This window comes from Taeniopygia guttata, chromosome 5 (genome assembly GCF_048771995.1).
Source record: "Taeniopygia guttata chromosome 5, bTaeGut7.mat, whole genome shotgun sequence".
NCBI lineage: Eukaryota > Metazoa > Chordata > Aves > Passeriformes > Estrildidae > Taeniopygia > Taeniopygia guttata.
Window position 1 is genome coordinate 21,245,506 of NC_133030.1, and position 13,984 is coordinate 21,259,489.

The 13,984-nt window shown below is 40.3% G+C and overlaps 1 protein-coding gene across 4 annotated transcripts in view; it reads left to right on the top strand.

The window, feature by feature from the left end:
* The window catches only part of LRP5 (LDL receptor related protein 5), a 132,431-nt gene extending 125,362 nt beyond the window's left edge, over positions 1-7,069 (top strand). For all 4 annotated transcript variants that reach the window (XM_002199503.6, XM_072929834.1, XM_072929836.1 and 1 more), the window contains exon 23: positions 254-7,069. In XM_002199503.6, the coding sequence (XP_002199539.2) occupies positions 254-515 (262 nt within the window). In that variant the 3' untranslated portion in view covers positions 516-7,069. The remainder of the gene's footprint in view (positions 1-253) is intronic.
* The last annotated feature ends 6,915 nt before the right edge of the window (positions 7,070-13,984 follow it).

The following is a 13,984-nucleotide window of genomic DNA, read 5'->3' on the forward strand; positions in this document are numbered from 1 at the left end:
AGTGGTCTCCTCTGTTAGGTTAGGGGCTGGAAGAATGTGCTGCTGGCTGAGGGTAGTTGTGCCATTCAAAATTGACACAGTTCAGGTACTTCTTGTTGGATTTCTGTGAGAGTGTGAATTAAGGCTCACGTCGTGTTAATGAGCAGGCGTCTTGACAGAGCACACTGAGCTCTTCAATCTCTTTATTTTTTCCTTCTTTTCTCCCCAGATTGCAACTAATGCATGTGCTTTGTTCTTTTTTGGTTTTGTGCAGGCCATACCTTATACGAGGGATAGCTCCGCCCACAACCCCATGCAGCACAGATGTCTGTGACAGTGACTATACCACGAGTCGATGGAAGGCCAACAAATACTATATAGATTTAAATTCAGACTCAGACCCTTATCCCCCTCCACCCACACCTCGCAGTCAGTACATGTCGGCAGAAGAAAGCTGCCCTCCATCTCCTGCCACGGAACGAAGCTATTTTCACCTCTACCCCCCTCCACCCTCTCCTTGTACAGACTCTTCATGACCTCAACAGAAGGAACTTTTCCTGTAAATATTTTAAAATATGAACAGATTTAAAAAATATATATTTTATGATTTAAAAATAAATCTGGGTGGGAATTAAACAAAACTAAATGTGAATAAAAATGGGTGGGAGAGGTGGGGCTGTGAAAAATTGTACAGAGGAAGAATATTTATAAAATCGATTTTTTTAACTTAATTTCCATTCTTTTGTGCCATATTTGCCTTTTTGAAGTCATGGAACTGACTCAGTCGCTAATGGATTCGGGGAGGGAATGTTGAAACTTTCTACATTTTTAAGTCACCTTTTTACATGCAAAAAGTGTATGTAGTTATTTTTGTTAATGAGACAAGAAAATGAAGTGGCTTGTGGGGGTGGGGGGGGTCATCTAAAGAAAGATGCAGGCTTATTCCAAGAGGAAAAAAACAGCATTTTAAATACAATTGTCAGTATCATCCCTGCCCCACCACTGGAAGAAAACATACATGATCACAACCCTTAGATGCTCCTGTTTGCAAGTGAGCTGAATGCTTCCCAGCAGAACTTGAGTGCCAAGACCTGAATTTCAAACCTCCCTCTCCATCTGCTTAGCATTGAACTGAAAGAACACTTCTCTTAGCCAAACCTTCCAGGTTAACTAAACCCACAGGCATCATGTCCTACCTCATGGCAGTGGCCCTCTGCACGTGGCCAATTCTGTAACTGATTCAGGGCAAATAAGATCAGTTCTAAAAAACTTGGTTTAGGCCCAACCAGTTTCCCACCTGACTGGGTGAATGGTAGCAGAAGCAGTTGTACTGCAGTTGTACTGACCTTGCATGACAGCAAGGGTCAAGTTTGAAGTGGTATTTAAGCTAAGAGAAATGCCCAACAAACTGCAGATTGGGTCAGACTCACCATTTTGATAGTGATGCAACCATGATCATTCATCTTCCTTGCAAAGCTTTAGTCAGTGTCTGGGAAGAAGCAGTAATAGTCAGCTGCTTCTTAAAACACAGTGCTAGTTTTCTTTTTCTCAAAAGTCCTGTAATCACTGTACCAGGTTTCTGAAGTGTTCACCCATGTTGACTTGATCAGAGAATTGCTTCATCTCTTAATATTCATTTTCCAAAGTGGAACAAAATGGTCGCTTGTATTCAAATGAGGAAAGTTGTTTGGGTTTTAACTGGTGTTTGTAGAAAAATGGTATCCGCATAGCTCAAATCAAAAATCAGTTTAGACGTATCATAAAAATTTGTCACATGATTCAGATTTAGAAATAGGTAGAAAAGAAGTACAGATGAGGGAGAAAAGACAAATACTTTTTTTCTATTCATGTTGATATGAAAATGATTAACTTGTACAAACTGCTGTAACCTCAGGACATCAAGATCAACAAAGTGCTTGTTCCCATTCCTACAAAAAAAAAATATTAGGGAATGGGGGAGCTAGAATCAGCCCCTTTCAAATTCAGAAGACAAATTTTTGCTTTAATTGCTCTTTCTCTGTAGCAAAAGGGATTGGGTATTGTATGGCACTTTATAAATCAGCACTGGTGATGATAATGTGAGTGCCTGCTTGGGACATCTGAGGGAAGTTCTGAATATGCAAACTTGCACCTGTTTCTGCAGCTGCTCAGTAACAGATGTGTTGGGCCTTCAACTGCTTTAATATTGATGGCAACAATGAACTTTTTTTTCTTGTTTGAACTAAAATTGTACTTGGCTTTGGGTCTTTTAAGCAAGTTATTTGAGAGCACATCAGAGAAAACCCTACAACTCCAGGAGAGAGGTCTTTCTTGTGGTGGTGGAAGGGCTGGGACCACAGTGTTCTGATCCACTTTGTGTTTTCAGATCTGTTCTTCCTGTCTGCATAGTTCAAAGATAGCATTTTGACATGTTACTAAAACTCCTAAAGTAGCTTTTACTACCTTCATGTCTATATTTTTACTTGAGAAATAAGGCACAAAGAGGATGATTTTTCATAGAGAAGAGTACAGAAATGGAGTTGAAGATTGGGTTCTTTCCTCTTCTTCTGTCAACATTAGCAATTTTGTATTTTGCTGGCATGGGCAAGGTCACAGCTTGTTACTCTTGGAGTGACTTAGCCAGTCTCTAAACCGGTGGTTTGGTGAAAAAAAGCAATTCTCATGTGATCATGTTTCAATTAACTAAATTAGAATATACATCCACAGGATATTTTATGTGCTAAATGAATTGCATAAAAGAGTATTTGTTCTGCATTACTGCAGTTGGTAGTCCAATTTCATATCATACATCATTTTCTGCTTGATAATTATTCACTATTTATAAGGAATTCATTAGTTATTTCATGTCACAGTTCTAACTTAGAGATATACCACATTGATTTTTCTGTATTCCTGTGATGACACTGGATGAATAATTATTTAATTTTTTTTCATTAAACCACTGATCTTTTTTAAGAGCCATAACTATAAGAATCCTGACCACTCCATCTGAAGATTTGTATCCTATTAGAAACATTGGAATTGAATCCAAGAAAATTGGCATTTTTACTGAGAATTGAACTATCTTAAGAGTCACATTCTTTTGGAGCTTAGGTTTTAAAAAGGAAGGAAGCGTTTGGTGAATTGGGTGAATTAAATGTACATTTTTATTTCAGTTGAACATTCATAAACTCTTGCTGTTGATGTTTGCTGAGGAATTGCCTTCGCTGAGGCACTTGAAGTTTGGTGGTGAAAATCAAAGCTCCACACCGCTCTATATTACTGACATTAAAAGCCTTTTCCAAAAAAAAGACTGTATACAAATTTAGCATCTTAACATTTAAATGCTAAATATCATTTTTGATTGTTGTAGACTGTATACTTTAAAAGGATTACTTCACTCCTGGTGTTAGAAAAGACCAGGAAGAAAATCTGAGCAACAGAAATTACTTCTTTCCGGAATATCTGCACTGTGTTCTCAGTGGTTTCCATCCTGTGAATTTTCAGGCTAAAATATAAAAAATAGGTGCTATTTTCTTCTGGATAAGGATCAGAGAAGGACTTGCAAGGAATTAGAGAGTGCATATGAGAAATTCTGGTAGTTCAGGGATGAATAGGAAATGTGTGAGGGAAAGTTGCGTTTTGGTGAGGCTTAAGCATGGTTTTAATAACTGAGAAGTTTTCTGTGAGAAAGCTGACTGAGACATTTTAGGACTTCTACCCTAATAATCTGCAGAGGGATACATGTGATTCAGCTACCTGTGTGAGCTAGTGAGTACTTGAATCAGTGTTTTCAACCACTATTGTCCAGGCCCATTGTGACTGCATATTAGCACTTGAAACAACTCAGGGTGTAACAAGGAATGGTGTCTGGAGAGCAGCCAGTAATGGGCAAATGAGATGGCTGATTCTGTGTTAGATTTAAAGGACAGATGGCCCAGCAGAGAGCCGCTTCCCTGTCCTGCAGGGCAGGTGGAGCAGCAGTGTGAGGCTGTAAGGTAAATAGACAAGTAATCATTGATAGCCAAGGATTCCTTCATTTCAAGGAACAGTTTGTGCAAATTATAACTTGACTTGAGCTAGACTAGACTATCGCCACTGCATCTTTAAATTTTAATAAATAGGGGTAGTGAATTTGTTCCAGTTGAGTCTGAGGAAACTTTATGAGCTCTATCCCAGCTGCCTTAGATTTCTTACTCAGATTTCTTTTGTCTGGACAGATCACTAGAGAGCACTGTAGGTATGACAAATAATAATTTCTTCAGGATAGTGTTATAGTAAAAAATGCTCTGTGTCTAAAAATGTGATTATGCCATTATCAACATATTCTAAAGAGGAAGGCAGAAATGAGTGGGAAACAAAATTATTTTGCAATAATGGCATTGATTTTCAGTAATAAGCCTTAATTTCTGTGCTTTGCAAAGGTACAGGCACTAATCAGAACCTACAAGTTCTGATTCTTTTCAAAGTAACAACAAAATGGTCTGTTGCCTCAATACCTGTTTTATAGACCTAGGATGGGTTTTCTGGAAATCTCCAGGCTTGTTTACCCTAGATCTGTTTTCCACCTGGTATCTAGAAAGTAATGTGCAAGGTCCAGGGCTCATGATGTTCTCACCATTTTTATGCCAACTGGTGCCTTTAGATTCTGGAACTTTTGACATTCTGATGCTCTGTGCACAGCAGTGGAAAAGGGTTTGGAAGGAGGAGCATTCAAGTAAGAGCTGGTCACACTGGGCTGATGTCACTTCTCTGTGGCCTGCAGGGTCAGATCCCTTTGCTGGGGAGGGCTCTTGTGCTGCCCTTCCTCAGAGCCTCTCCAGCATGTTGTGCTAATTCACAAGTGTGCTCAGTTAAACATCACAAAAGTTGTGTGTCCTGTTGGCCTCAAGAATTTTTGGAAGCAGATCTCTTCTGTAATTTTGTTGGGGTTTATGTTGAGTCAGTCCAAATGAGTAACTGCTTACAATTGTACTACAAATTATATCCATTAATGTCAGGAAATGAAAACAGAAGGCAAACATGTTCCAAATAATTAATAACATGCACTCCATGCTGGCAGAGAGCCCTGAATTGGAAGCAGTATATTTGCTGTTACAGTGCTGAGGAATATTTTATAAAGGTCCATGCTTGGACAGAGCCTTAGACAAGCCACAAAGATAACTGTGTACAGCTCAGTCATTTGGTGGTTGTTATGTGTTGTGACTCAGTTATGAATTATAAGTAGAATCCTCCTTGTAAATTTGCCTTGTCAATAAGAGGTTCAAGGAAGGCTGAACCCTACACTCTGAGAGGTGTCTGCTGTTTCTGCTGCTGTTCCCTTAGGTACTGCAACATTTTCTGTTCATTGCTGTATATAAAACTGCCTTTCCACGGAAGTTGTAAGTTTAGCTAAACAGCTTGAGGTATTTACTACACATTAAAAGAAATATTTAATAGGCATAGATATTTTCAATCCTGTTAGGTCTTCTGCCTCTCCTTCCTGAGAACTTTAGATTTTCTAATGGGTGATTTTCTTTCATTTGTTTATTTTGAGGTTGGTCAGCTATGCTGTGGGCTTTTTCACATAGACTCATACTCCCTGTAAGTAAAAAAAAAAAAAAAAAAGGAAAAATTAAATGTTAAGCCTGCTGATAGGAATGATGGAAACCAGTCTGATATGTCTTCTGCATTCCACAACAAAATCCTTCAAAATGCCATGCCATGACATGCTGACAGTGCTCCCAAACACCTGTGACAAGCTGCAACATCCTGGCTGTTCCCAGCATGAACCACAGCCCTTGTTGCAGCCCACCTCCGGGCTAGGTCTCACCAGCCAACACAGAATCCTGGTGGATAGAAGATTATAATGACAATTCCTAAACGGGTGGGTTTGTATCGACAAAACACATGCAGAGAGTGTGGTTAGAGAAGGACTTGTCAGAGGAGAAAAACAAGTTTGACAGTTCCAGTGACAGACTAATTCAGCGCCACTGACACCTCTGAAAAGCGAGTGCTCCCACTGATGCACCTTCCTGTAAATAACGAGGCCGCTCTGGTGACAGCGTTCCTGGGCTGGCTGCTTGGCAAAGGGAGCCACGTTCCCCTTTGGTTTGTACGGAGATCCTGCAGCCTGTAAATAGCTGTACATGGACTTCATCAGCCTGTGGAGGTAAAACAAAGTGTTGGAAGCGGGAGGACAGCTGTGTGAAATTTGGGGGTATCATAAACACAACTCTAACCCAGACCGCTTCCCTACTCACCTACTTGTATCGCAATTGCTGCTATTGTAAATGTACAGGAATATACAAAGAGTACCAAGAATTTTTATATAACCCACACGTAATCTTTTTATATTTATATTAAATTGTGTATTCTGCAAACAGCCTAATAATTACAGCTTTATATGTGTATCATTTTGTAGCATTTGTTACCTCAACAGACAACCAAACCTAATACTTCAGTGCCTTGTGTATTTTAAACAGATTAACATATAAACTGGGGGGAAAAATGTTCATTGTACTCCTCTGGTTTTAACAAAGCTTTGTATTATTTTTAGGATTCTCTTCAGTTAAAATACATACAGCCACAAGTTGTGGAACTAACTGTAAGCTTACCATTTTGGAGGGTTTTTTAGAGCATGCATGTTTTGAATTTGTAATATATTGGAGTTCCTCTCAAATGCATTCTTTCAAGTTAACTTTGATTTATATATTCATATCTATTTCAACAGACATCCCAATATCTGTCAAAAATACGTAGCATTTACATGTTTGGGGATTAAATTAATGCTGTTTTCAGCATGTCACAATTTTCATTAGCGTCATAAAATCTTTATTGTGTTACAGAAAGTCTGTATCAATTATTTTTCCAAGCATGGCCTTCTAACACACAAATGACTTGGTAATACTGTTGTAAAAAAATGTTTGAGGCTGTCATCACTTCAGACCATTTTAACAATGGTTAACAATTTTCTGGTCATGAAACTGCAATGTTTCTTTATGTTAACAAAACCAAAGGCTTGTTTGAAGTAACTGGTATTTTGTATAAATATTTGTACAGATAACAGACTCTGCTTTTGTACTATAGATTATGTGGATTTTGTTTTATAATAAATGCTTTAAAAAAGAAATGCTTAGCAGCCATTTTATGAGCAAAGCTGTTTCATCACCTGCAGTAGAGACACCAGCCACAACTGTTTTAGAGACTATTTAAGATCAGGATAGTGCTGTCTCCTTGGTTTTAATTTTAAAATGTACAACAACAGTGAGAGCTGGAAAGTAAATCATCTTTAGAATTAGAGTTGTTAGCTGCAGAACTTACCACAAGTTTGTCAGCATCATGACCTTACAAAAATTGTTACACTATATAGGAACAATCTCAATTGTTCTGACTAGGCCAGATCTGATCTGTATTTCTTTTTTAATTGTATCTCTTAAATGGATGCTGTAGGATGTCAAAGTAAACTTCTAAAATAATGACTTCTTTTTTTTTTTAATGGTGAACATACTTGAAAACTAGTTCCATTGAGTCTAGTTTAGTCTTGAGTTGTACAGTCAATATTGGTGGTCTTAGATCAGTGAGATTTAACCTAGAAGTCGAAATGACTTTTAGTGGAGATACCCTTTCTCCTGTATGCTGGTTAGATGGGACTCAGACTGAAGTGTTCCTGAGCAGTCATCAGCAGTCATGGTGAAGTTCAGTTCTGTTTCTTCTGATTTTTCCAGGCTAGAGAAAAAATAGAGCATACACTTTCAGAGACCTGCTTGTTTCCTACAAAGTCCAGACTTTGCATTATACTGAACCAGAAAATGTCAAAGGATTTTTTCCTCTTGGTTACATTATCCTTGCTAATAATGCTTAATATAAATGGAGCCTGGAGCAGCCATATGATGACTGCCTACACCTAGTGATTTATACCACCACTGGTTAGAATGGATTTGGAGCTTGAAGGAAAATGACAAATGTGGACTTCTGGTGCTCTGCTCAGCCTGGAACAGGCCTTCCATCATCCTATTGTGTTAGAAAAGTTGAACCAAATTACCCAGAAGTACAGAAAGATTTTTAGGATTTCATATGGCATGAAGCATAACACCCCTACTCATCTTTCTGGAACTCCTGGCTGTAGCTAGGCTTTCTCTCCTGTAAAAAAAAAAAAACAACTAAAAGGCCCTCTAAAACTAAAGGTCCTCTTGGAGTGGACCCTCTCTGACACTGGCTAGTTGCAGGGAGGTGTCAGATACACACAATAATACAGATTTCTGCACAGCATACCTACCATTCTGACTCTCCAGTGCCTTAATTCCAGATGTTTCTTGAAACCAGAGGACACAGTATTTTCTTTTTGCTCCAGAAAAGCTTGCTCACCTGTCTGGATGGATCTTTGTAGCCTTACATTCCCACAGCTTACAGATTTCTTAAGCTCTGGTACATCATTTGTCTAAACAGAATCTGAATACATTCCCAGGGCTGAACCTGTGGTCACAGGGAAGGCTGCATAATTCCAAATCCACTGGTGCTGATCTTTTACAAAATTGCCCCAGCTGTTACTGTCTGTGGCGGGGCAGAGCAAAGTGTTCAGCTGATTTTGTGCAGCATCACTGAGGGTTGAAGTGAATAACTGTGGATGTGTGCTAGGAAGTGGCTAAAGTGGTTGAAATGCATTCTGCCACAGCATGGGTGGCTCACAGCTGCACTCAAGAACAGCCTGGTCCTAAACAATTCAGCTCCATGGATCTCATTCCATGCTTTAAGCCAGCCTCAAAGCTTCCATACACATGGTGGTTGCTCCACAAGACAAACATCATAAATAAGCTATTAATGCCCTTCCTTTCTCCTCCTTTCTCCTAGCTTTTATTGCTGATCAGACATCGTGTCACATGGAATATATCCCTTTGGTCAGTGTGGGAGATGTCCCCTCCCAAGATCCTGCCCACCCCCCAACCTACTGGTGAGGTGTTACTGCTGGAGAGACAGCACTGGTGCTGTGGGAGCACTGCTCAGGAGCAGCCAAATCACCACTTGGGGTGTTACCAACAATGCAAAGCACAGCACCATGAGAGCTGACCCGGGAACATGAGCTCCATGCCAGGCAGACCCAGCACGCTGAGCTAACTGTGCCCACACCCTGCCAAAAAGCCCTGTACACTTATGAGGAGGAGTTCATGTGAAACTAATGCTTTTTAGGATAGATTTGGTTGTTTTTCACGCACCTGTGCTCTGAGGGGTTTAATGCAGGTTGTCCTTTGAGTGAATGGCTAGGGAATGGTGGTGCTGTGGAGAGCAGGGTGGAGGGAAGGCAGTGCATGCTGTGTGGTTTCTGCAGCAAGCTGCCCACATCCCTGCTGACAGCACAGAGCTGCACACAGCCTTCCACTGAGGAGGGCAGGTGCTTGCTGTGCTCAGAAAGCACAGGTAGAAAGAGGGTTGGTGTGCAGAGGAGCCAATGCTGTTGTGGTTTTAGGCATCACAAAAAGGCACTTGTCTATAATTAAGACTGGAGACAAAGGTAGCATCTGAGAAATGGAGGCTTGATGAGCCAGGCTAATTGCTGGATTCTGAGTATATTGAAGAAATGAAGTGAGGATCGAAACTGCAAGGGGTATTGCCAGATCAGCTGGCTAAGATCACAGCTGCACTGAAGATTAGGATAAGCAATTTACTTGAGTCTGGCCACTTTGGGTTTTGATGGATTCTTCACAGAACACAACAGCTGGAAGAGGCATGGAAAGAGCAGGATAAGGTCTTGAATTTTCTCTTGCAATTAGAGACTAGTCTCTTGTCTGTAATTAACATGAATAGTAAATAGGTTTGAAGCCGGAGTGGCTTTTGGAATAGAAAAATGTCAACAGTTTACATATATTCTGGACAGACTGTAAAGACAGGATCTATGCTTGCCCTAATTGGGGTTAATGCCTTTTGTTACAGTTTCCCAAAGGCAAAGCTACTTTGGCAATAAGTCTGATTTAAGGTCTAGCAACAGCTTTGACAATCTATTACATGGGGAACGATATTTGTTACTGAACTTTGCATGGCCTAGAAGGGTATAAGAAAGACTCATGAGAACAGTGACAATACTTTCCATTGTATTTTAATTTGGTTTACCAGGCTATTGTTACAGGATTAATTAGGACTTAATTCTTAGACAATTTCTCTCATAGCTATCTGAATTCCTTCCAGGTTGTAAGGATACAGATTTAGAGCTTATGCTCATTTTACTGTGGTCATTGTAAATAGGCAGTCATTAAAAATGAGAATAGAATTTGGGCATCAGGCTTCAAAGGTTTGTCAATTCCAATGCTATACATAGCCTGCAGCGTTTGGAAGGGTTGATATCCTTAGCTTCTTTCCTGTTGTAGGTGGTTGTACCAAAAGCCCAGGTGCTGGGAGCAACACTGGGTTCCCTGGATCCAGACTAGACAGAAATACTCAGGTAGCAGGGAGCTCATGAGCTGAGGTGCTGTCATAGTTTAGGAACGGTACTTTCCAATTCACCACCAACACTGTAAAAATAGTGTAACAAAAGTTTAAAAATGTGGACAAAGAGGGGGTGATTTACATGCACAATGCTCGCCAAGCCCGAGATGTTGAAACCCAGTGGTGGAAGGCTTCCCTCTGCCTGCCACACTTTTCCCTGATTGGAAAAGAAATCCTTTCTTCTCAGAAGTGACGGAAAAAGGCTCCCTTCCCATTCAGTTCCCATTCCTTCTTGTTAGTGCCTGATATGCTACAGGAGCCACCAATAAACTGAAGCCCAGGTGTTTTATATTTCTCAACCTGACTATTAAGCTTACCCCTTACAGGCCTGGCAGATATGTGAGTATTTCATGGATCTTATTCCTCATTCTTACCCCTTCCCTCTGCAGTTTTGGCTGCTATATCCATGAAACACTGAAGTCTAAAGTTAGGGGACCTGTTTGTTACTCCCAGTTCCTGGGGAACAGTGTTACCTGGGGGATGAATGCTGTGTGTGAGCAAACTCAGGAAGGATTAAACAGGGTTCAGAGAAGTTCCAAGTTTGAGAATCTAAAATGTAGAAAGCTGACTGCTGTATCTGTAGAGGATGAAGCAGCACACTTCAACTGAACGCTGAATTGAAGGAACCCACTTGTCTTTACTTGCGAAATTGCTTGGAGGACCAGACCTGAAAAATCAGGAAAGAGATTGAGTAATATGTGCCTCCTGCCCTGGGCCTTGTGAAAGATACTGTATTTTGTCTCACTTTATAAGTTGTTATCTTGTTTCCGCCTAGAAGTGAGGGTAGGTTTTTTTGTGAATTGAGCACTTGAAGAGTCTAGTTTATTTCAAGATCTTGCTGGATTTTTAGAGATGCAGCCAACAAGGAAACATTTAGAATCCCATCTTTAGTCTTGTTCCAGAAGTACTTCTCAGAGGTTAGGCCTGGTAAAGGCAGTAGCAGGTGTAGGGATCAAAATCTTCTCAGTCTTACAACAGAAGATTGGATTTCATTGCCATGAGTGCATTTAAGGTTGGGGAAGAAAGACCTGAAGAAGCACAGAATGGCTTTTCAGCTTGCTCACAAAAAAAAAAAAAAAAAAAAAGGAGAAGGCAGATATCAAAGGAGTAGAATATTTTTCTTCCTATTTCTCTGGCTAGAGAAAAAATAAATGACTGTCATTTTAAAAGTAATTTTCACTTCATATGTTGTGTGTCATTTGAGGTTGTTTAAAACACTTTAAATTACAGTATATTTTGAAGGTGGGTTAGTGTTTTCAAATTTATTTATTTATTTTAATTGGAGTGGCATGTTCTACCCTCACATTTTTAACCACTTCTGGATTTTGGAACCTGTCAAATTATATGTAGCTTCCCCAGTGCCCAATACAGGGGGGCAATCACTGTCCTAGTCCTCCTGGCCACATCTGACATTTATGGGGAGACGTCCATGTTAAAATATTCATAAATACTTCAGAGCTTAGTACTAAGCAAAGCCACAAGGTGGCACAATCATCTGCTCTGAAGAGTTGCTCACCAGACTTCATTTCCCAAAGTAAACACAGCTCCAGTTTCCCTTTTGAAGGGGGAATCACCCATCCTATCTCCACCCCTGCCTTCGATTTCACAGAGTAAACACTGATGGTGGGTGTAGCTTTCCTGGGAGTGAGATTTTTGTTGTATACTAAAACCCTACTATGGAAATACTCACATGGCAATATTTTGTGGCTTCTGCTAAATTTTTCTCAGCCCTAGAAAATCTGTAATAGTAAACCCCCATTTTGCCAGTGGAAATAGCATCTCTGCTAGGCAACAGTTTGTTTGGTGCCTGATTTCAGCATTAATATCATGAAGCTTATGCAAGTTTTCAGAACAAGTTAATCTATTTATCTATCCCCTCATTTTCTTCTTTGGAGGGAATATGGAAGGTATGGAAATCCTGAGATGAGAATCTGGGAAAGGCAAATGCCCAAAGGGAACAAATGATCTTTTTGGGGGAGGGGGGAAAAAATAAACTAATGTCCAAGAAAACAGCACTTGTTTGCAGAGACACCTGCATTTGTCAAGGGTATAGGGAGGATTTAGCATCACCAGGAAAAAGTAGAGCAGTAAAGGGAAATCATCAGCATATCTGTAATTTTCTCTTTTCTTCTTGCCTACCATGGAGTAAATGCAGACTCTTGGAGTTGCTTCTGTTTGCTGACTGAGTGTTGTTTGACAGCAGGTGGAAATAATTTCTCTCATGTAGACTTTTGTTTGTCTTTGTCTTAATAAGAAATATGCCAGTGCCCAACCTGTGCACAGACATCCTGGTCCTTTGGCTTGAAGAGCCAGTGTTTTGCTGTTTACTTCTGAAAGGAAAGACACCCGGCAATGATGCATCTCTGCTTGGTGTTAAAAAGTTCTTGCAACTGATCCTTTTGGTGCTGTTGAAAAGAGTTATTTGTCTATACACATATATACACTAATTTTCTTCCCTGTCCCTCACTTCTGTACTGTCCCTTTTTGGAGGTTATGTATATAAAATTGCTATGTGTGTTATCTCTCTCTAGATATATATTTATCATTTCTACATATGTTTAGATATGAGTGCTTGGGAATCTTGAGGAAGTAACTAACTATCCTTGATTCTGTTGAATTGAAATCAATCCCTGTATATATCCCAAGTCAAACCAGATTCCCATGTAGAAAATGTACGTTTATTCCCCTGTTCATCACTTCTGTATTGTCCCTTTTAGCTTTGCTCCATGCCACAGGCTTAAATGGCTGTGCTGAGCATCCTGTCCTTTGTGAAGGCTTGGGACAGATCAAACCCCAAGGACACAAGTATGATTCTATAGGGTCCCAAGGCTGCTGCAGGAGCTGGCAGAGCTGAAAAGAGCCAGACTCAAGGCTGGGTGCTTGCAAATAATGTGTCCAAGCAAATGCTGCTCCAAAATGTGCTGTTTATCAGTTGCAGAAGTCCAGAGTTTAATTCAACAAGAATGAAATCAAACTTCTAGCACTGCTTTGCTTTTCCTGTCCAGGGGGCAGAGATTTACTTTGGGTGGCCTTTCTCGTAGTAGTTGATGAAATGCCTGAAGACATCCTCCTCCTCCTTGCATGGGAAATCAGAAGTTTGAAATCTCTGTGAACTCACACCCTGTACATGAGGCATATGGGAGTGCAGCAATTGATCACCTAAATGAGAACATGGAAGTATTTAGAACTCAGTATCTACTTCCAGCCCTGGCTGTAAATTCCTTCTGTACATTGTGTGGGCTTTCCCCACTGAACTTTACCAAATGTCTAAAATGCAGCAGCAGTGCGTCAGCAGGGGCATATTATATTCTCAGTCCCTCCCACAGCCTGAGGTGCCTGAGCACCTTCATCTGAGCTGCTGCAAGGGGGAACACTACACTTCCCTTGCTGTAGGATTGCCCCAGAAGAATGGATCTTTTTTGTGTTAGCTTGAAGTTAAGATTAAAAATTAGTGACAGAGCATCTCCACTGCATTATTTTTTTCCCAATCACTGCATCTTACCCAGCCCTGCCAGAGTCTGACAGAGCAATTATATTCTTGATCAAAACATGCCACCTGCTGTTTGTGAGA